Source organism: Petromyzon marinus, unplaced genomic scaffold (genome assembly GCF_048934315.1).
Source record: "Petromyzon marinus isolate PM22_M1 ecotype Great Lakes invasive population unplaced genomic scaffold, UKy_Petmar_22M1.pri1.0 PM_G_Scaffold_17, whole genome shotgun sequence".
Lineage (NCBI taxonomy): Eukaryota > Metazoa > Chordata > Hyperoartia > Petromyzontiformes > Petromyzontidae > Petromyzon > Petromyzon marinus.
The window spans coordinates 3,742,865-3,765,032 of record NW_027422728.1 but is presented as its reverse complement, the minus strand read 5'-3'; the positions used below and the strand labels follow the sequence as shown (position 1 = coordinate 3,765,032).

The 22,168-nt window shown below is 50.4% G+C and overlaps 1 protein-coding gene across 1 annotated transcript; it reads left to right on the top strand.

Moving 5' to 3' along the window:
- Positions 1 to 1,783: 1,783 nt before the first annotated feature.
- Positions 1,784 to 21,873, top strand: LOC142911186 (uncharacterized). Its single transcript, XM_076060288.1, has 7 exons — positions 1,784 to 1,804; positions 13,378 to 13,939; positions 18,994 to 19,296; positions 19,783 to 19,939; positions 20,095 to 20,155; positions 21,258 to 21,359; positions 21,512 to 21,873. Exons 1-7 carry the CDS (start codon positions 1,784 to 1,786, stop codon positions 21,557 to 21,559), a joined length of 1,254 nt encoding a protein of 417 aa, XP_075916403.1. The 3' UTR covers positions 21,560 to 21,873.
- The last annotated feature ends 295 nt before the right edge of the window (positions 21,874 to 22,168 follow it).

The window sequence follows — 22,168 nt, the reverse complement described above, 5'->3', positions numbered from 1 at the left end:
AGAAAATACAGCAAAAAAATATCAAAGTATTCCTGAAATACCACCGTACACCAACGCTGTGTGCAACAATCCCAGTGGGATGCAAGTCAAATAACAACAACAACCACAAGACAACTAAGATTAAAGCCATCAGTCTAACTCCGTACTACAATAAACAAAAACATGGCCAAAACAAAAAAACTTTTCGAAATCACCAAAATAAAAGCCATAAATCCAATGTAACAGTGATCATAGGGACTGTGATCGAATTTTTAACAATAAACTACATAAATAAATTATAACACCAAAATCTAGAGCCATATTTTAGACCACTGAATAGCAGTGGCAGCTAGGGTTGTACAACTCCTCTAGAGCAGTTTTGAGAGAAGATCTCATAGGTAGTGATTCAAGTTGCAGTTTATTGGCAATAGCATTCCAGACCCTGGGGGCATCAATAGCAAAGGCCCTTCCTCCAGTTTTTGTACGGCAATAGGGAATGTGAAGCTGGTAAATGAGCGAAGACCTGAGGTCAAATTTTTTCTTTGAAACAGAGAGGAGATCCAGTAGGTAGTCTGCGGAATTTTTTGTAAGTACATCGTGAATAAATAAGATCTGGTGCACAAGCCGTCGAACATTAAGAGATGTTAAGTTTGACACAATGTAGAGATCACAGTGGTGAGTCCTATATGGGCAGTTCAATGCAAATCTTAAGGCCGAGTGATAGATGGAATCAAGCTTCTTCAGTACAGTACTTGGGGCTGATTTATACACGATGTCACAGTAGTCAAGTAGAGGCAGTATGGTAGCTTTTATCAATTCCAAACGGAACATTGGGGGGAAGCAGTGCTTGTGTCGATACAGAAAACCAATTTTTATTTTTGTCTTTTTACCAATATAATCAATGTGATCTTCAAAACTAAGTTTTGAATCCAGGATGACCCCAAGATACTTATAGATCTTGACTTGCTCTATTTGATAATTATTCAAGGAATGTAATTGGGGAAAAATAACTTCCTGCTTTAGTCCCGGAGAGAAGCATAGCACCTTGGTTTTGGAGGTATTCAGGACTAGTTTAAGAGAAACTAGCTGATGTTGTAGTTTGTTGAAATCACCCTGGAGCTTAGCAATCACGTCATCCGGAGAGCGGCCAGCAGTAATCAGTATCGTGTCATCTGCAAAAAGATTTACCCTGGAATGATCCAGTTCAGTGCCCAAGTCATTGACATAAAGAGAGAACAAGAGGGGGCCGAGGATGGAACCCTGTGGAACCCCTTTTGTTATCTTAACACTGTTTGACCTCCAACCATCTGTGAATACAGTTTGGGTGCGAGAAAAGAGGTAATTTTTTAACCATTGTACTGTGTTCTCGGAAAAACCGAGGCAACTTAGTTTACTAAGCAGGGTGTTGTGGTCAACTGTATTAAAAGCTTTGGACAAGTCAAGAAAAAGACAGGCACAGTACTGCTTATTATCAAGGCTATTGTAAATTTGATTCAAAGAGTCTAATGCAGCAGATGTGGTGCTGTATTTTTTCTGGAAACCAGATTGTTTTAGATGTAGTAGATTGTTGGTGGACAGGAAACCGCTAATTTGGTAGTTCAATAATTTTTCAAAAATTTTCATCAATGGGGACAAAATTGAGATAGGTCGGTAGTTATTGGGATCATCTTTAGGGCCCCCTTTGTGAAGTGGACGGACATAGGAATGTTTCCATTCTAGAGGAACTGATGCTTCTTTGATGGACAGGTTAAAAATATGGGCTATAGGTTTGTATATTAGGTGACCAACAGTTAGTAGAGCAAAGATGGGAAAACTATCCGCTCCGGTAGAGGAGGACCCTTTGAGGTAGGACAGTTGTTTCAGAACATTACTTTCGTGGATTGGTTGGAAACTAAATTCGTTTAATGTTTGGACAGGGGTGTAGGAATTTGCAGGAGCAGGGGTGACTCGCAATACATTATTAAAAAGATTACCAGCTTCAGAAAAATGAAGGTTAAAATTGTCAACTATTTTTTTGGGATCTGAAAAATATTCCCCATTTTGGTGAAGCTCAACGGGCAGATTTTCTGTTTTGGATGCCTTTTCGACATATTTGATTGTTTTCCAAAAAATCCTGGCATTTCCATGTGATTCCAGGAGAGTGGAGGAAAAATAGGCATTTTTTGCATGCCGTATTTTTTGTTATGCATCTATTCCTTAAAATCCTGTATTCTAGCCAGTCATTTACCAAATTACTTTTCTGAGCACATGCCCAAGCCTTGTCCTTAGTTTTCACGAGCTTTGTAATCAAAGGATCATACCATGGTGGGCGGTTGCCTTTAGTTTTAAATCTAACCAACGGAGCATGTTTGTTAAGAATTTGGACAAACGTGTACCTGAAAGTCTCCCAAGCCGTAGTCAGGTTGGGGATATCACAGACCTTATCAATATCCGAGTGAAGCACATCATTTGTAAATGCCTGAGTGCTGAAGTGCCTCAAAGAGTGCTTCTCAACAATTTTAGGGGGGGCTTTGGGTCTGGCTGATGATCCCACACCAAAAATTAAGGAGTGATCACTAAGGTTATTACCCAGAACACCAGTCAGTGCGAAATTGTGAGGAGCATTTGTCAATAGGACGTCAAGCAGAGTTGACTGTCCTGGATTTTTTAGGTTGGGTCTTGTGGGGACATTTATTAATTGAAACAAGTTAAATTCATCTGTAAAATTTGTGGCCATGGCCGGCGGGTTTAGCCAACTCCAATTTAGATCACCCACTAAAATTATTTCACCTTTAGGGAGACCCCCAAAAAGCTCTCTCAGTGCCGATGCAGCTTCAACATCCTTCCCACAAGGCGGTCTATAGCAGCACACTACCAATATCTGTTGATTATTTGGGAGAGTTATTCTGAGAGCCAGACCTTCAAAGCAACATTTTTTAAACAAGGAGTGAGCTGGTGAACATGCAATAGTGTTACGAACATAGATAGCAATTCCACCTCCTTTAGATCCTCGGTCAAGCCGAAAAAGGTTGTAGTTTTCAATCGTAATCTGCAAGTCATTGACGGCAGGAGTGAGAAATGTTTCTGTTAGGCAAAAAATGTCCGGATCAAGATTTGCCACTTCTAGTTTTAGTTGACTTAATTTAATCACAAGCCCTCTGATGTTGACATGTAGAACACCAACACCTTTCCTGCCAGAAAAATCTACAGAATTATACGAGCTCTTTTCATTTGGGCCACGATGAAGCTCAATACCACCCAGGAATAAGAAAAGTAGAATTAACAGTTTGCATAAGTATTTTCTGTGAAAGGATGAAGAGCGGCGAACCTTGGACGAATAGCAGCAGCTCGCAGATGGTGTTATTTTTAAGAGCAGAATGAAGTTTGGAAGGAGTGCTGGTGAAGTAATGGGACAAAGATAGGGTTTAAAAGGATACAATGATGGAGTGTAGAAGTGTCTATGAGCTGTTTCATTTGCAGGTGTAGTGGCAAATCGAGCAACAAGTATTGACGCAAAATAAGGAGGGTAGCCATTTGTAGAGTTGAGTGTGGCACTAGATATGGCCGGGAGAGACAGCAGTAGGACACACAGCAGGAGAATTGCCATCTCTAAAATATCCGGGGTATACACAGATTTACACACAAGTGGAATAGAAAAATATATATACTTGTAGGCCGAGCGTGAGAAAAACGTCTTGCCGCACTCGTCACACATGCACGGCTTCTCGCCCATGTGCTAGGGTTTAACAGCGCCCACCCCCCTCTCCCAGACAGCAGATTCTTGGCTGTTGTGGGCTCGGCTGAACTGCTTGCACCGCCTCCTTTCCCCGCCGCAGGATGGTACTCGAGCTAGCCCTTCTTGAGCTCAGTCGTTTCTTGGCCTGCTCCACGTGAATGAGTTAGCTGCGGGGTTTGCCACGGTGTGACACATCAGCTGAGCATCAGCACGCTCCAGGTACCACTGTCAGCGGCAGGTGGGTAAGCCTCCCAGCAGGTGGGTAGGCCTTCCAGCGGCAGGTGGGTAGGCCTCCCAGCGGCAGGTGGGTAGGCCTCCCAGCAGGTGGGTAGGCCTCCCAGCAGGTGGGGAGGCCTCTCCAGCGGCAGGTGGGTAGGCCTCTCCAGCAGAGTGGGTAGGCCTCCCAGCAGGTGGGTAGGCCTCCCAGCAGGTGGGTAGGCCTCCTAGCGGCAGGTGGGTAGGCCTCTCCAGCGGCAGGTGGGTAGGCCTTCCAGCAGGTGGGTAGGCCTCCCAGCGGCAGGTGGGTAGGCCTCTCCAGCGGCAGGTGGGTAGGCCTCCAAGTAGGTGGGTAGGTCTCTCCAGCAGGTGGGTAGGCCTCCCAGTGGCAGGTGGATAGGCCTCTCCAGCAGGTGGGTAGGCCTCCCAGCGGCAGGTGGATAGGCCTCTCCAGCAGGTGGGTAGGCCTCTCCAGACACGCTCCTCCCACAATGAGCTGCTCCGTAACTAAATAAATTAGAGAATTAACAAATTATGCTAATGTGACCCGTCCCATATGTCGTGGTGCTGAACCCGTCGCAAATAAACTCGCGACGGCTTTAACGGATACATTATGTTAATGAGTCACCGTCACTGGGCGTAGCTTTGCCCAAATAAGGATTGCCACTGGGACGCAATCGGCAGTGACCCAAGCGCACGGTGACGTCACGCTCAAGAGCGCGGTGGAATACCTTGGTGACATGACGTCACTAGCGAGGTACACCTCCCCCTGGCGTTTCACGCCGATGAAGTAATGCTGAGTGGTGACGTCACAGCGGGATTGGAGTTTAAGTTGATTTAGATTAATTTTCATTGCTCCCTCCCTTGGGTGCGTGGGCTCAGCTACAACAACAACGTGGACATTATTGTGTATACACTGTGTGTGTGTACACTGTGTGTGTACACTGTGTGTGTGTACACTGTGTGTGTGTACACAATGTGTGTACACTGTGTGTGTGTGTACACTGTGTGTGTACATTGTGTATACACTGTGTGTGTGTACACTGTGTATGTACACAATGTGTGTGTTTACACTGTGTGTGTACACTGTGTGTGTGTACACTGTGTGTGTGTGTGTGTACACTGTGTGTGTACAATGTGTGTACACTGTGTGTACAGTGTGTGTGTCTACACTTTGTGTGTGTTCACTGTGTGTGTACACTGTGTGTATGTACACAATGTGTGTGTGTACACTGTGTGTGTACACTGTGTGTGTGTACACTCTGTGTACAATGTGTGTGTGTACACTGTGTGTGTGTACACTGTGTGTGTACACTGTGTGTGTGTACACTGTGTGTGTACACTGTGTGTGTGTACACTCTGTGTACAATGTGTGTGTACACTGTGTGTGTGTGTACACTGTGTGTACACTGTGTGTGTGTGCACTGTGTACACTGTGTGTGTACACTGTGTGTATACAATGTGTGTACGTACATGTGTGTGTGTACACTGTGTGTGTGTACACTGTGTGTGTGTACACAATGTGTGTGTGTGTGTACACTGTGTGTGTACACTGTGTGTGTAATAGGGGGCACAGGTGGTGCATTGGACGGTCATCTCAGTCAGTCGACCCATGACATTTTTTCATCAATTTATTTTCAATTTATTATTTTAATTTGTTATTATTTTATAATGAAAATGTTAATTTATTATTTTTATATTTTATTTTTCTATCTACGTGACTTTACCGAAAGAACTAGGAATATGGTAGCGCATTCTCTATTCGTTGCCGAGGTTCAAATCCGACAGGCATATCTGGCTACCCCAGTAACATTCACCACAACATGCGCAGTCTGCTTAACAGCGGATGTCAAACAAACCACTGTATCACTCACAACGCACATTGCATGTTGGTGTCACGGTCAAAATTGTGGCAATTCTAGTAACACTATCCAGAAACTCCACAAGGAGATGACGCGTCAATGATCGCCCCCTATCGACACTCATGTCCACGTGCAGGCCGGTGCAGGGCCACCTTGTGCCACACAGGGGCAGCTGCCACTAGGGGGCGCCCTTCTATTGTTTGAGATGAGGTTCGATACGAAACACCGAATGCTTGAGAGTTTAATTGTCTCTCGCTCCTGCTCACAGATTTACCCAGCCCACGGCTCCACAGATACCAGCCGCTCCTCCTGGGCAGGTTCGGTTACGTACGGTGCGAAATAAGTTCCAGATACAGACACACAGAGACTCACACAGATACACACACAGACACTCACACAGAGACTCACACAGAGACACACACAGAGACACACACAGAGACTCACACAGAGACTCACACAGATACACACACAGAGACACACACAGATACACACACAGAGACTCACACAGAGTTTCACACAGATACACACACAGAGACTCACACAGATACACACACAGAGACTCACACATAGACTCACACAGATACACACGCAGATACACACACAGATACACACACAGAGACTCACACAGACACACACACAGAGACTCACACAGATACAACAACAACAACAACCGCCATTCGCCACTAAGTGGCGGTGACGTCACCACGACGCTTGTGCCAGGCTATGTGCACCCTGAGGCCATGTGAAGTGTCGAACGCCCGCTGGCAGGAGGTCACGGGGCAGACCCAGGTGCCACGGGTGACTGGCTGACAGACATGACTGGCTGATGCACCACCTGTGCCCCCTACTGTGCCAACCTGCTGTGCTTTAGCCACCCGGCGCTCCGCTCGCTGTTGTGAGCGTCGCTCCTCCGCCCTCCGTTGTTGTTGGAGGGCGACTGCCTCCAACTGCCCAGTAGCATCCTTCACGAGCCTCCTCCACAGAGGCCGATCTTGACACCGCTGGTACCAGTCATCGGCAAGTCCACTCAGCTCCACGTCCTCCTGTACCACATCACTCCATCTCTTCTCTAGCCCGTGCCGCGCCCGCTAAGCCCCCTCAATCCGGCCAAACAAAAGCTGTTTCGGCATGCGGTGGCTGGGCATGCGGGCTACATGACCCAGCCATCGCAGCCTTGCCTGCCGGAGGAGCTCACCGATGGGACCCTGCCCAGATCTTTCAAGGATTTGTGAGCTCCTCACACAATCCAGTCTGGTTAAACCCAGGATGGATCGTAGGCAGGCCAGCCTAAATGTTTCTAACCGGCGTAGATGTTCCATTAGGGGGGTCCACGTTTCGCAAGCGTAGAGAAGGGAGGGAATGACCGTGGCCGAGAAGACCTGAAGCTTAGTGCGGAGCGACAGACCAGGTAGCGTCCACACAGCGTTATGCAACCGATGAAAAGATATTGCCGCTCGACTGATTCAGAGTGAGACCTCTGCTGTTAAACTGGAGCCAGTCATAAGCACACTGCCCAGGTATGGGAAACTCTCCACTCTCTCCACAACTGCCCCATCACCGATTGGGAGTTGTGGGGGTGGAGTGTCCGTTGGTACAAAATACCCAGGCAGGTGCTTAGTTTTGGTGGGGCTGATGGTAAGGCCCCACCACTCCGTGGCACACTCTAGTTTCAGCAGCAGCGCCTCCAATTTCTCCTCTGAGTGAGCTGCTATTACCAGGTCGTCGGCATACATAACGTGGTTGACCAATAGGGAGCCATCCCTTGACCGCACCCGGGCATCGATCAGCCTCCCATTCTACCTGTACCAGATGGAAATTCCTCGGGTACAGCTACTGAAGGCTTCACGAACTACGTGGTCGAAATAGATGTTAAATAATGTTGGAGCCAGAGGACATCCCTGTTGCACCCCAAGGTGTACAGGGAATGGCTCTGACTCCCGGCCACGTAGTTTTACCCGGGCCCGCTCACTATCATGAAGGTCCTTAATGATCATGAGCAGAGGCTCAGGGATTCCGAAAATACGAAGAACAACCCAGAGCCCAGGCCTATTGATGGTATCATAGGCCTTGACCAGGTCAATGGAGCAGAGATGTAGGTCTTGTTGGAATTCCCTACACTTCTGCTGTAGCACACGGGCAGAATATATGGCATCTGTTCAGGACCGCCCTTTCCTGAAACCGTATTGGAGCTCCGCCAGCTTCTCCTCAGTGTGCCTAGCAAGGCAATGTTGAATAATCCTTGAGATTCCCCTGTAGTTGTTACAGTCTGTGCGGTCCCCCTTCTTCCAATCCTGCAGAACCCATCCAGTGGTCCAGACTGTTGTTATGATGTCATGTAGGGCAGTCTGTGCACAAACGCCACAATCCCTCAGCATTTCGCTTGTGAGATCATTTCTGCCCGGTGCCTTTCCTGGTTTCAGGCTCTGGATCGCCTTCAGTACTTCCTCAATGGATGGCACCTCAGCCAGCCACTCACAGGGAGTGACTTCTTCCTCCAATATTTGAGGCACAGCAGCCTCAGCAGGGTCATCCCCACTTTGTCCCATGATGTTTTCCAGGCTGAGGGATTCCCCCTCCCCCAGGACCTCACAGAAATGCTAAGCAAATCTGCAAACCTGTTCCTGGGGGTCGGAGATCGGATCACCGTTCTTTCCCCTAATGATGGTAATAGGTGTGGCGCTGCAGGTTACTTTTTTGATGGAGTTAAATAGAGATTTGTGATCGCGGGCCATTGAGGCAGACTCCATCTCCACAGCAACCCGCGACCACCACCCATCCTTGCAGCGCCTCACGGCTCTCCGAACCTCCGAGCGAAGGCTGCGGTAAGCCTCCTCATTCTCCGACGTGGGATGCTGTAGCCGATGAGCATGGGCCTGTCGCTTTTTCTCAACCATCCTGAACACCTCCTCTGTCAGCCAGGGTCTCTGGGGAGGTCTGGACCGCGTACCCAAAGCAGCCATACACACACACAAAGATAAAGATCCCCCATATAGCCTTAACAGACTGTAGGGGCAAGTGCTGTTAGCGAGCACCTATGAAGGTCGGAACGGTACACGAGGGGGTGGGTGGCCAGCACCACGCCCGACCGCCTTTGTCTCCCTAGTGGCAATGTTTACACACCGCACCAGGTACTCATTTGAGGCTGAGTCGACCTAGGGGAGGCCCAGGACCGGTTCAGATAATCGTTACTGACGGTGTTGGCCGTGAGCGGGAATCAAACCCGGGTCGCCGGGTTCGTAGCGCAGCGTAGCGCTAACCGTTACACTACCGCTCCCACACACACGCACACACATACATACACACATACACACACACACTCAGACACTCGCACTCAAACACCTTTGTACCTTCACCTCCACTCTCCCTCACACACTGTGAGGAGCGCCCCCACGCACTTCACTTGTGCTCATCAAAGACCAAGATCCCCTGTAGAGCCTTCAACAGACTGTTGGGGCAAGCGCTGTTAGCGAGCAGCACCTATGATGGGCAGGCGCAGCGTACGAGGGGCTGGCGTGGCCAACACCACCACCACGCCCGGATCTTTCATGCTCACACCTTCACCCACTCATACATGCACACACACTCACACTCTCCTCTCACGCTCACCTTTCCTCTCCCCACCCCCTCTCCCTCACACACTCACTCACTCACCACTCCCCACACACCCACCCACCTCTCCCCACACACTCACTTATTCACCTGTCACACCCACACTCACCTCTCCACCACACACACACTCACCCCCCCTCACTCTCACCTTCCCTCTCCCCACCCCCTCTCCCTCCCTCCCTCTCCCTCATGCACTCACTCACCTCTTCCCACACACTCACCCACCTCTCCCGACACACATCCACACTCACTCACCTCTCCCCACACACACACACGCACTCACTCACCTCTCACACCCACACTCACTCACCTCTCCACCACACACTCACTCACTCACCCCTCACACCCACACTTACCCACCTCTCCACCACACACACTCACACTCACCTCACCACACACACACACTCACCTCTCACACCCACACTCACCCACCTCTCCACCACACACACACTCACTCACCTCTCACACCCACACTCACTCACCTCTCCACCACACACACACACTCACCTCTCACACCCACACACACTCACCCACCTCTCCACCACACACACACTCACACTCACCCACCTCTCCACCACACATACACTCGCTCACCTCTCACACCCACACTCACTCACCTCTCCACCACACACTCACTCACTCACCTCTCACACCCACACTCACTCACCTCTCCACCACACACTCACCCACCTCTCCACCACACACTCACTCACCTCTTACACTCACACTCACCTCACCACACACACACACTCACCTCTCACACCCACACTCACCCACCTCTCCACCACACACACACTCACCTCTCACACCCACACTCACTCACCTCTCCACCACACACACACCCACCTCTCGACCACACACACACTCACCTCTCACACCCACACTCACCTCTCCACCACACACTCACCCACCTCTCCACCACACACACACTCACTCACCTCTCACACTCACTCCCCTCTCCCCACCCACACACACTCACCCACCTCTCCACCACACACACACTCACACTCACCCACCTCTCCACCACACACACACTCACTCACCTCTCACACCCACACTCACTCACCTCTCCACCACACACACACCCACCTCTCGACCACACACACACTCACCTCTCACACCCACACTCACTCACCTCTCCACCACACACTCACCCACCTCTCCACCACACACACACTCACTCACCTCTCACACTCACACTCACTCACCTCTCCACCACACACACACACTCACTTAACCTCTCACACCCACACTCACCCACCTCTCCACCACACACTCACTCACCTCTTACACTCACACTCACCTCACCACACACACACACTCACCTCTCACACCCACACTCACCCACCTCTCCACCACACACACACTCACCTCTCACACCCACACTCACTCACCTCTCCACCACACACACACCCACCTCTCGACCACACACACACTCACCTCTCACACCCACACTCACCTCTCCACCACACACTCACCCACCTCTCCACCACACACACACTCACTCACCTCTCACACTCACTCCCCTCTCCCCACCCACACACACTCACCCACCTCTCCACCACACACACACTCACACTCACCCACCTCTCCACCACACACACACTCACTCACCTCTCACACCCACACTCACTCACCTCTCCACCACACACACACCCACCTCTCGACCACACACACACTCACCTCTCACACCCACACTCACTCACCTCTCCACCACACACTCACCCACCTCTCCACCACACACACACTCACTCACCTCTCACACTCACACTCACTCACCTCTCCACCACACACACACACTCACTTAACCTCTCACACCCACACTCACCCACCTCTCCACCACACACACATTCACTCAGCTCTCACACCCACACTCACCTCTCCACCACACCCACACTCACTCACCTCACCACACACTCACTCACTCACCTCTCACACTCACACTCACTCACTCACCTCTCCACCACACACACATACTCACCTCTCACACTCACCCACCACTACACCACACACACACACTCACTCACCTCTCACACCCACACTCACCTCTCCACCACACACACACTCACACTCACCCACCTCACCACACACTCACTCACTCACCTCTCACACTCACTCACTCACCTCTCCACCACACACCACACTCACTCACTCACCTCTTACACCCACACTCACCTCTCCACCACACACACGCCACACTCACTCACCTCACCACACACTCACTCACCTCACCACACACTCACTCACTCACCTCTCCACCACACACACACCACACTCACTCACCTCTCCCCACACACTCACTCACTCACCTCTCACACCCACACTCAGCCACCTCTCACACTCACACTCACCTCACCACACACACACTCACCTCTCACACCCACACTCACCCACCTCTCCACCACACACACACACACCTCTCACACCCACACTCACTCACCTCTCCACCACACACACAAACACTCACCTCTCACACCCACACACACTCACCCACCTCTCCACCACACACACACTCACCCACCTCTCCACCACACACACACTCACTCACCTCTCACACTCACCTCACCACACACACACACTCACCTCTCACACCCACGCTCACCCACCTCTCCACCACACACACACACACTCACCTCTCCCCACCCACACACACTCACCCACCTCTCCACCACACACACACTCACACTCACCCACCTCTCCACCACACACAAACACTCACTCACCTCTCACACCCACACTCACTCACCCCTCCACCACACACACACTCACTCACCTCTCCACCACACACACACTCACCTCTCACACCCACACTCACTTACCTCTCCACCACACACTCACCCACCTCTCCACCACACACACACACACACTCACCTCTCCACCACACTCACCCACCTCTCCACCACACACACACTCACTCACCTCTTACACTCACCCACCTCTCCACCACACACACACTCACTCACCTCTTACACTCACACTCACCTCACCACATACACACACTCACCTCTCACACCCACACTCACCCACCTCTCCACCACACACACACTCACTCACCTCTCACACCCACACTCACCCACCTCTCCACCACACACACACTCACTCACCTCTCACACCCACACTCACCCACCTCTCCACCACACACACTCACCTCTCCCCACCCACACACACTCACCCACCTCTCCACCACACACACACTCACTCACCTCTCACACCCACACTCACTTACCTCTCCACCACACACTCACCCACCTCTCCACCACACACACACACACACTCACCTCTCACACCCACACTCGCTTACCTCTCCACCACACACTCACCCACCTCTCCACCACACACACACTCACTCACCTCTCACACCCACACTCACTTACCTCTCCACCACACACTCACCCACCTCTCCACCACACACACACACACTCACCTCTCACACCCACACTCGCTTACCTCTCCACCACACACTCACCCACCTCTCCACCACACACACTCACCTCTCCACCACACTCACCCACCTCTCCACCACACACACACACACTCACCTCTCACACCCACACTCGCTTACCTCTCCACCACACACTCACCCACCTCTCCACCACACACTCACCCACCTCTCCACCACACTCACCCACCTCTCCACCACACACACACTCACTCACCTCTCACACCCACACTCACCTCTCCACCACACCCACACTCACTCACCACACACTCACTCACTCACCTCTCACACTCACACTCACTCACTCACCTCTCCACCACACACACATACTCACCTCTCACACTCACCCACCACTACACCACACACACACACTCACTCACCTCTCACACCCACACTCACCTCTCCACCACACACCACACTCACTCACCTCTTACACCCACACTCACCTCTCCACCACACACACACCACACTCACTCACCTCACCACACACTCACTCACCTCACCACACACTCACTCACTTAATATCTCCCTGCCACCCACGCTGCGCGCCGTCGCAGGAGCGAACGCGCAGCGTCGTCAAGTTCGACCTGCGCACGCGCGTCAAGGGCGGCGAGGCGTTCATCCCCAACGCCAACTACTACGACACTTCGCCCTACCGCTGGGGCGGCAAGTCCGACATCGACCTGGCGGCCGACGAGCGCGGCCTCTGGGTCATCTACGCCACGGAGCAGAACCACGGGCGCATGGTGGTGAGCCGCTTAAATCCGCGCGCGATGCGCGTCGAGGCCTCCTTCGAGACGGCCTACGTCAAGCGCTTGGCCTCCGACGCCTTCATGGCGTGCGGCGTCCTCCACGTCCTGCGCTCGACTTACGAGGACGACGGAGGGGCGGACGCCGCCGGAGGAGGAGGAGGAGAAGGAGGGGGGACGAGCGACCGCATCGACTACGTGTACGACACCGACTCGCGGCGGGACGCTCGCGTCTCCGTCCCGTTCCCCAACCCGTTCCGGTTCATCACGTCGGTGCAGTACAACACGCGCGACCGCGCCCTCTACGTGTGGAACAACCACCACGCGCTGCGCTACGCGCTGCGCTTCGGCACGCGGGACCCCGCTGCGGGTGAGCGGGAGGGTGTCGGTGGGGTTTGTTGTGGGTTGGGGGGAGCGGGGGGGGGGTGTGGAAGAGTGGGGTGGTGGGGAGCGGTTGGATTGGAGTTTGAAAGTCCGCTTTGTCTTCTTTGGTTCTTTCGGTAAAGTCACGTAGAATGAGAATAAAATAATAAATTGATAAAATAAAATAACACAATAATATTCTCACGACGTTTCGGCCACAACACAAGCGGCCTTCATCAGGTGAAGGGACGAGACTGTCTGGTAGGACAGCGCTGGAGTGAAAAAAAGCCACGTTCAGATCACGACCTTTAAGCTGTGTCAGAAGAAACAAAGCGCCTTGGCAAAGGAATTAGCATATAATTTAGCATTGAAATGGCCGAGTGATTAGCTTGTGACTGGTCACAGAAATAGCTATGTTTAAAGTCAGAGCATACACATTCACCGAAGCACCTAGTACAAATCAAACAGGAGAATTTAGCATTGAAATAACTAGCCGAATTTAGCATTGAAATAACTGAGTGATTAGCTAGTGACTGGTCACAGAAATGGCTATGTTGAAGTCAAGGTCTACACATCTGAGCTATTCACAGTAACTGGGTATCAATACAATGTATAATGAATACTATATAGTGAACCAATAAAAAACTAAAATATAAATTACCTTAATGTTATCAATAAACTCAATATTCTCCAATCAGCTAAGCTACCAACAATAAGTCGTTATATATCACAATGCTATATGGCGAAAAAATGGGTGGATTCTTACCCTCAACTTTAGCAACACGGATCGCTACGGGCCCCGTTCAGACGGACGAGTTCATCCAAGGTCGGAACAGAGGAGGGGGAGAGAGACAGCTGCGAGGCGCTATTATACTCCATGTTGTAAACCATACCATTAACCGTGGTGTGAGAGGTATTAAGAGTCAATGCTGGTGAAAGAGCTGCGGTCTGAAGGTCATCGTAAAATACAATTAATTAAGACCGGAATTGGTTTAAAACATCTTTCCAATGGTTACTAAGCCAGAATCCATCTTCTCGGTTGAAATTGTCTCTGTGCTTGTATATGTGAATGGCCTCATGAACGAATCTCTCATGGTAGCCGGTTGGTTTGCAAAGAACCTCCGTCTTGGAGTAGTCAATGTCATGTGAGCCCACTGAATTATAACAGTGATCTGCCATGGCAGAGGAGTTCGTCCTACCGTGAACTCAAGCACGTACACCAGGCTCTCAGGGCTAATGGCTACTCCGACTACACAATCCGCAAAGCCATCACTCCAGTCATGAAGAAGGATCATCTTGTGGAGCCACTGAAAACCATCACCTTACCCTACATTGCAGGGGTCACTAAAAAGATCTCCAAAATCCTGAATAAACACAAGATCCAGGTCCGATTCAACACAGTACATAAAATCCGTGATTTAGTTCCATCTGTAAAAGATGCTGTTCCAGACATACAGTACCCGGGCGTTTACAAACTAAAGTGCCTCTGTGGTAGTAGCTACATTGGAGAAACCAAAAGACATATCTCGGACCGCATCCGCGAACATAAAGCAGACTTGACACACGGTAGAACGAACTCCTCTGCCGTGGCAGATCACTGTTATAATTCAGTGGGCTCACATGACATTGACTTCTCCAAGATGGAAGTTCTTTGCAAACCAACCGACTACCATGAGAGATTCGTTCATGAGGCCATTCACATATACAAGCACAGAGACAATTTCAACCGAGAAGATGGATTCTGGCTTAGTAACCACTGGAAAGATGTTTTAAATCATTTCTGTTCTTAATTAATTGTATTTTTACGATGACCTTCAGACCGCAGCTCTTTCGCCAGCATTGCCTCTTAATACCTCTCACACCACGGTTAATGGTATGGTTTTACAACATGGAGTATACTAGGGCCTCGCAGCTGTCTCTCTCCCCCTCCTCTGTTCCGACCATGGACGAACTCGTCCGTCTGAACGGGGCCCGTAGCTATCCGTGGTGCTGAAGTTGAGGGTAAGAATCCACCCATTTTTTCGCCATATAGCATTGTGATATATAACGACTTATTGTTGGTAGCTTAGCTGCTTGGAGAATATAGAGTTTATTGATAACATGAAGGTAATTTATATTTTAGTTTTTATTGGTTCACTATATAGTACTGTGAATAGCTCAGATGTGTAGGCCTTGACTTCAACATAGTCATTTCTGTGACCAGTCACTAGCTAATCACTCAGTTATTTCAATGCTAAATTCGCCTAGTTATTTCAATGCTAAATTCTCCTGTTTGATTTGTACTAAGTGCCTCGGTGAATGTGTATGGTCTGACTTTAACGTAGCTATTTCTGTGAGCAGTTACAAGCTAATCACTCAGCTATTTCAATGCTAAATTCTATGTTAATTTCATTGTCAAGGGGTGCCTCTGCGGATGTGTATGCTTTAACTTTTAACATAACTATTTCTGTGACCAGTCACAAGCTAATCATTCAGCCATTTCAATGCTAAATTATATGCTAATTCCTTTGTCAAGGCGCTTTGTTCCTCTCACACAGCTTAAAGGCCGTGATCTGAACGTGGCTCTTTCACTCCAGCACTGTCCTACCAGACAGTCTCGTCCCTTCACCTGATGAAGGCCGCTTGTGTTGTGGCCGAAACGTCGTGAGAATATTATTTATTATTTTATTCTCATTCTACGTGACTTTACAGAAAGAACCAAAGAATATGAAACATTGGGGTAATTTATATTTTAGTTTTTTATTGGTTTACTATGTAGTATTCATTATATAGTGTAGTGTATACCCAGTTACTGTGAATTGCTCAGATGTGTAGGCTTTGACTTTAACATAGCCATTTCTGTGACCAGTCACAAGCTAATCACTCAGTTATTTCAATGCTAAATTCTCCTAGTTATTTCAATGCTAAATTCTCCTGTTTGATTTGTACTAGGTGCCTCTGTGAATGTGTATGCTTTGACTTTAACATAGCCATTTCTGTGACTAGTCACAAGCGAATCACTCAGCTATTTCAATGCTAAATTCTATGCTAATTCCTTTGTCAATGGGTGCCTCTGTGGATGTGTATGCTTTGACTTTAACATAGCCATTTCTGTGACCAGTCACAAGCTAATCACTCAGCCATTTCAATGCTAAATTCTATGCTAATTCCTTTGTCAAGGCGCTTTGTTTCTTCTCACACAGCTTAAAGGTCGCGATTACAGCGTGGCTTTGTTCGCTCCAGCGCTGTCCTCCAGACAGTCTCGTCCCTTCACCTGATGAAGACCGCTTTGTGTTGTGGCCGAAACGTCGTGAGAATTTTATTGTGTTATTTTATTTTATAAATGTATTATTTTATTCTCATTCTACGTGACTTTACCGAAAGAACCAAAGAAGACCCATAGACTACTCACACAGAGACCCATAGACTACTCACACAGAGACCCACAGACTCACACAGAGACCCATAGACTACTCACATAGAGACCCATGGACTACTCACACAGAGACCCACAGACTCACACAGAGACCAATAGACTACTCACACAGAGACCCATAGACTACTCACACAGAGACCCATAGACTCAGACAGAGACCCATAGACTCATCACACAGACACCCATAGACTACTCACAGAGAGACCCATAGACTCACACAGAGACCCATAGACTCATCACACAGACACCCATAGACTACTCACACAGAGACCCATAGACTCACACAGAGACCCATAGACTCATCACACCGAGACCCATAGACTACTCACATAGAGACCCATAGACTACTCACACAGAGACCCATAGACTCACCACACAGACACCCATAGACTACTCACACAGAGACCCATAGACTACTCGCACAGAGACCCATAGACTCATCACACAGACACCCATAGACTACTCACACAGAGACCCATAGACTACTCACACAGAGACCCATAGACTCACACAGACACCCATAGACTCACACAGAGACCCATAGACCACTCACACAGAGACCCATAGACTCACACAGACACCCATAGACTCACACAGAGACCCATAGACTACTCACACAGAGACCCATAGACTACTCACACAGAGACCCATAGACTCACACAGAGACCCATAGACTCATCATACAGACACCCATAACCTACTCACACAGACACCCATAGACTCACACAGAGACCCATAGACTACTCACACAGAGACCCATAGACTCATCACACAGACACCCATAGACTACTCACACAGACACCCATAGACTTCTCAGACAGAGACCCATAGACTCACACAGAGACCCAAAGCTGATGTAGATGCTACTGGTTCTTCACGTTCTGCAGATGTAGATGCCACTGGTTCTTCACGTTCTGCAGATATAGATGCCACTGGTTCTTCACGTTCTGCAGATGTAGATGCCACTTGTTCTTCACCTTTTACAGATGTAGATTACACTAATTCTTCACGCTCTGCAGATGTAGATGCCACTGGTTCTTCACGCTCTGCAGATGTAGATGCCACTAATTCTTCACGTTCTGCAGATGTAGATGCCACTGGTTCTTCACGTTCTGCAGATGTAGATGCCACTGGTTCTTCACGTTCTACAGATGTAGATGCCGCTGGTTCTTCACGCTCTGCAGATGTAGATGCCGCTGGTTCTTCACGCTCTGCAGATGTAGATGCCACTGGTTCTTCACTGTCTGCAGATGTAGATGCCACTGGTTCTTCACGCTCTGCAGATGTAGATGCCACTGGTTCTTCATGTTCTGCAGATGTAAATGACACTGGATCTTCACGTTCTGCAGATGTAGAGGCCACTGGTTCTTCGCGTTCTGCAGATGTAGATGCCACTGGTTCTTCACGTTCTACAGATGTAGATGCCACTGGTTCTTCATCTTCTACAGATGTAGATGCCACTGGTTCTTCACGTTCTACAGATGTAGATCCCACTGGTTCTTCACGTTCTGCAGATGTAGATGCCACTGGTTCTTCACATTCTGTAGATGTAGATGGCACTGGTTTTTTACATTCTGCAGATGTACATGTCACTGGTTTTTCGTATTCTATTGATATTAATGTCACTGGTTCTTCTCGTTTTGCAGATGTAGATGCCACTGGTTCTTCACCTTCTGGAGATGTAGATGCCACTGGTTCTTCACCTTCTGGAGATGTAGATACCACTGGTTCTTCACGTTCTACAGATGTAGAGGCCACTGGTTCTTCACGTTCTGCCACTGGTTCTTCACGTTCTACAGATGTAAATGACACTGGATCTTCACATTCTACAGATGTAAATGACACTGGATCTTCACGTTCTACCGATGTAGACGCCACCACCGCCGTCTGTTGCACGCCGGTTGAACTCACGACTTTCGGTCTGAACAGGCAACTGGACACACGAACAGGTTTGTTCGCATCTCTGAATGTTGCATGTGTGTGTGTCCGTGTACATTTGTGCGTGCATGCACATGTGTTGGTGCGTGTCTGTCCGTGTGCGTGTGCATGGTTGTCTGTCCGTATGCGTGTGCGTGCGTGTGCGTGTGTGTGTGTGCGTGCATGTCCGTGTGTGTGTGTGTGCGTGTCCGTGTGTGTGTCCGTGTGTGTGTCCCTGTTCTGGCCACCCATCCCCTCGTTTGTCACAATCACGGCCTTCACAGCTGCTGATACTCGCTAACGGCACCTGCCCCGACAGTCCGCCGGGGCCTTTACGGGGGAGACTTTGTCTCCGTCCGTCCCTTCGTCTCGCTCCCTCGACCCGCAACGCCCGGGTGCGAGCGCCACGAGCCTCAAAGCGCACCAAGCCTGGCGCGTGTGGTCATCGCGGCGGTTGTCGTCGTCGTGCTACGGCGGCACGCTGACGCCACGCGGGGGATCGTTGTTGTGCCACGCAGAGAAGGCGGCGGCGGCGGGCCGGGCCAGCTGGGCCGCTCCGGCCGCGATCCTCGCCGTGTCCCTCGCCCTGGTGGCCACGCTGCTGCTGCTGCTGCTGCTCTACCGCCGCCGACGCCGCCGGCAGCAGCAGCATTGGCAGGAGCCCTGGGGCCCCACGTGAGTCGCTCGCTTCTCTCGGACGTGGGGCGGACGTCGGCGGTGCCCGCGGGGTCATCTTTGTGACGACCTGCCGTTGTGCCCCCCCCCACCACCCCCCCCCACTACCCCCTCACTACCCCCCCACTACCCCCCCACTACCCACATGCGTGCAGGGAGGATCCCCCCACTCTCCCCAAGGCACCGCAGAGAAACGCGGAGGGCGACCGTGGCTACGTGAGTGGCACACCGCCAGGACACAGAGGGGTGTATAGTGTAGTGTATAGTGTAGTGTGTAGTGTAGTGTATAGTGTAGTGTGTAGTGTAGTGTATAGTTTAGTGTGTAGTGTAGTGTATAGTGTAGTGTATAGTGTAGTGTATACTAGTGTAGTGTATAGTGTAGTGTATAGTAGTGTATAGTGTGTAGTGTAGTGTATAGTGTAGTGTGTAGTGTATAGTGTAGTGTATAGTGTAGTGTATACTAGTGTAGTGTGTATAGTATAGTGTAGTGTATAGTAGTGTATAGTAGTGTAGTGTATAGTAGTGTGTAGTGTAGTGTATAGTGTAGTGTATAGTGTAGTGTATAGTAGTGTAGTGTATAGTGTAGTGTATAGTGTAGTGTATATATAGAGACACACTTAGACTCGACCTAAAGCTTTCGTGACTGCAGGAATTCATTTTCTTTGGGTCTTTCGGTAAAGTTGTGCCCACTTCGTTTATGACCCTTGGGCTACACCCAACTTTAAAACTTTAAAACAGCCTGCTGCCTGCTCAGCAACTTTCTTCCCCCTCGTTTCGCCTCCTGATGACGATTGCCAAATTAATACCCACAGACTCACCACACAGAAACCCATAGACTCACCAGACAGATACCCACAGACTCACCACACAGAGACCCACAGACTCACCAGACAGATACCCACAGACTCACCACACAGAGACCCACAGACTCACCAGACAGATACTCACAGACTCACCACACAGAGACCCACAGACTCACCAGACAGAGACCCACAGACTCACCACACAGAGACCCACAGACTCACCACATAGAGACCCACAGACTCACCACACAGAGACCCACAGACTCACCACACAGAGACCCACAGACTCACCACACAGAGACCCACAAATTCACCACACAGAGACCCACAGACTCACAACACAGAGACCCACAGACTCACCACACAGAGATCCACAGACTCGCCACACAGAGACCCACAGACTCACCACACAGAGACACCCACAGACTCACCACACAGAGACCGACAGACTCACCACACAGAGACCCACAGACTCACCACACACTGTGCGTGTTGTGGGGATGCTCCGTGTGTAGTTGCTAATGCTAGAGAGTGGCAACAAGGCGGATATGGAGCTGCACGAGTTGCCACCGCAGCCTCAGCACCAAGACAGCGGAGCTGGCAGCTACGACTACACGGTGAGGAGGGGTGGGTGGCGAGCGAGCGAGCGGTGAGCGAGTGTCCGCCCACTGCTTAGGCTGAGTGAGCGATCCGCTTCTGGCCACCCCAGTGGGTGGGGGGTGGGGGTGGGGTCGGTCACCGTCTCTCTAATTTATTCCGACCCCCGCAGGTTTTCACAGACGAAGATGACGATGAGGAGTGGAAGGAAGATTTTTGAGAAGCGGCTCGGGGTGGGGCGGGGGGGGAGGAGCGAGAGTGCTCCACCTTGCCGTGTTCCGCCTTGCCGTGCTCCACCTTGCCGTGCCCCGCCTTGCCGTGCCTCCGGTTGCCGGCGGCAACGCCGGGGATTGTCGCTTCGCGAGCGGGTGAACCCCCACCCCCCCGTAAGAACCAAGAAGAATTGTTGTTGTTGTTTGATCCCAACTGAGCGATGTTTTTCAGCATTGGGGGATATTTGCCTTGTGCCGGTTACAATCGGTGCCCCGAGTTTGGCTTTTCACTTTTTTTTGGGTGGGGTGGGGGTGGGAATTTTGTTTTACAAAAGAGCTCTCCGTTACCGGACGCAGTTTTTTGTTATTTTATTTTAGTCTTCGCGACGGTCTCTCACCTCCCAGCGCTTTCCCCCGGCGTTGTGCCGCTGGACGGGAGGCGACCAGGCGTCGTGCCAGGGAGCCAGGGAGAAGGGGGTGGGGGGAGAATTTAAATTCGCCCTCGCGTGGCCGGGGGTCGACGAGCGGCGACATCGGCACGGTCCGTCACGACGTCCGGCACCGAGAGGGAGTTCCGCATGTTTATATTATTGTTTTACCGGGGCGACAGGCGGCGT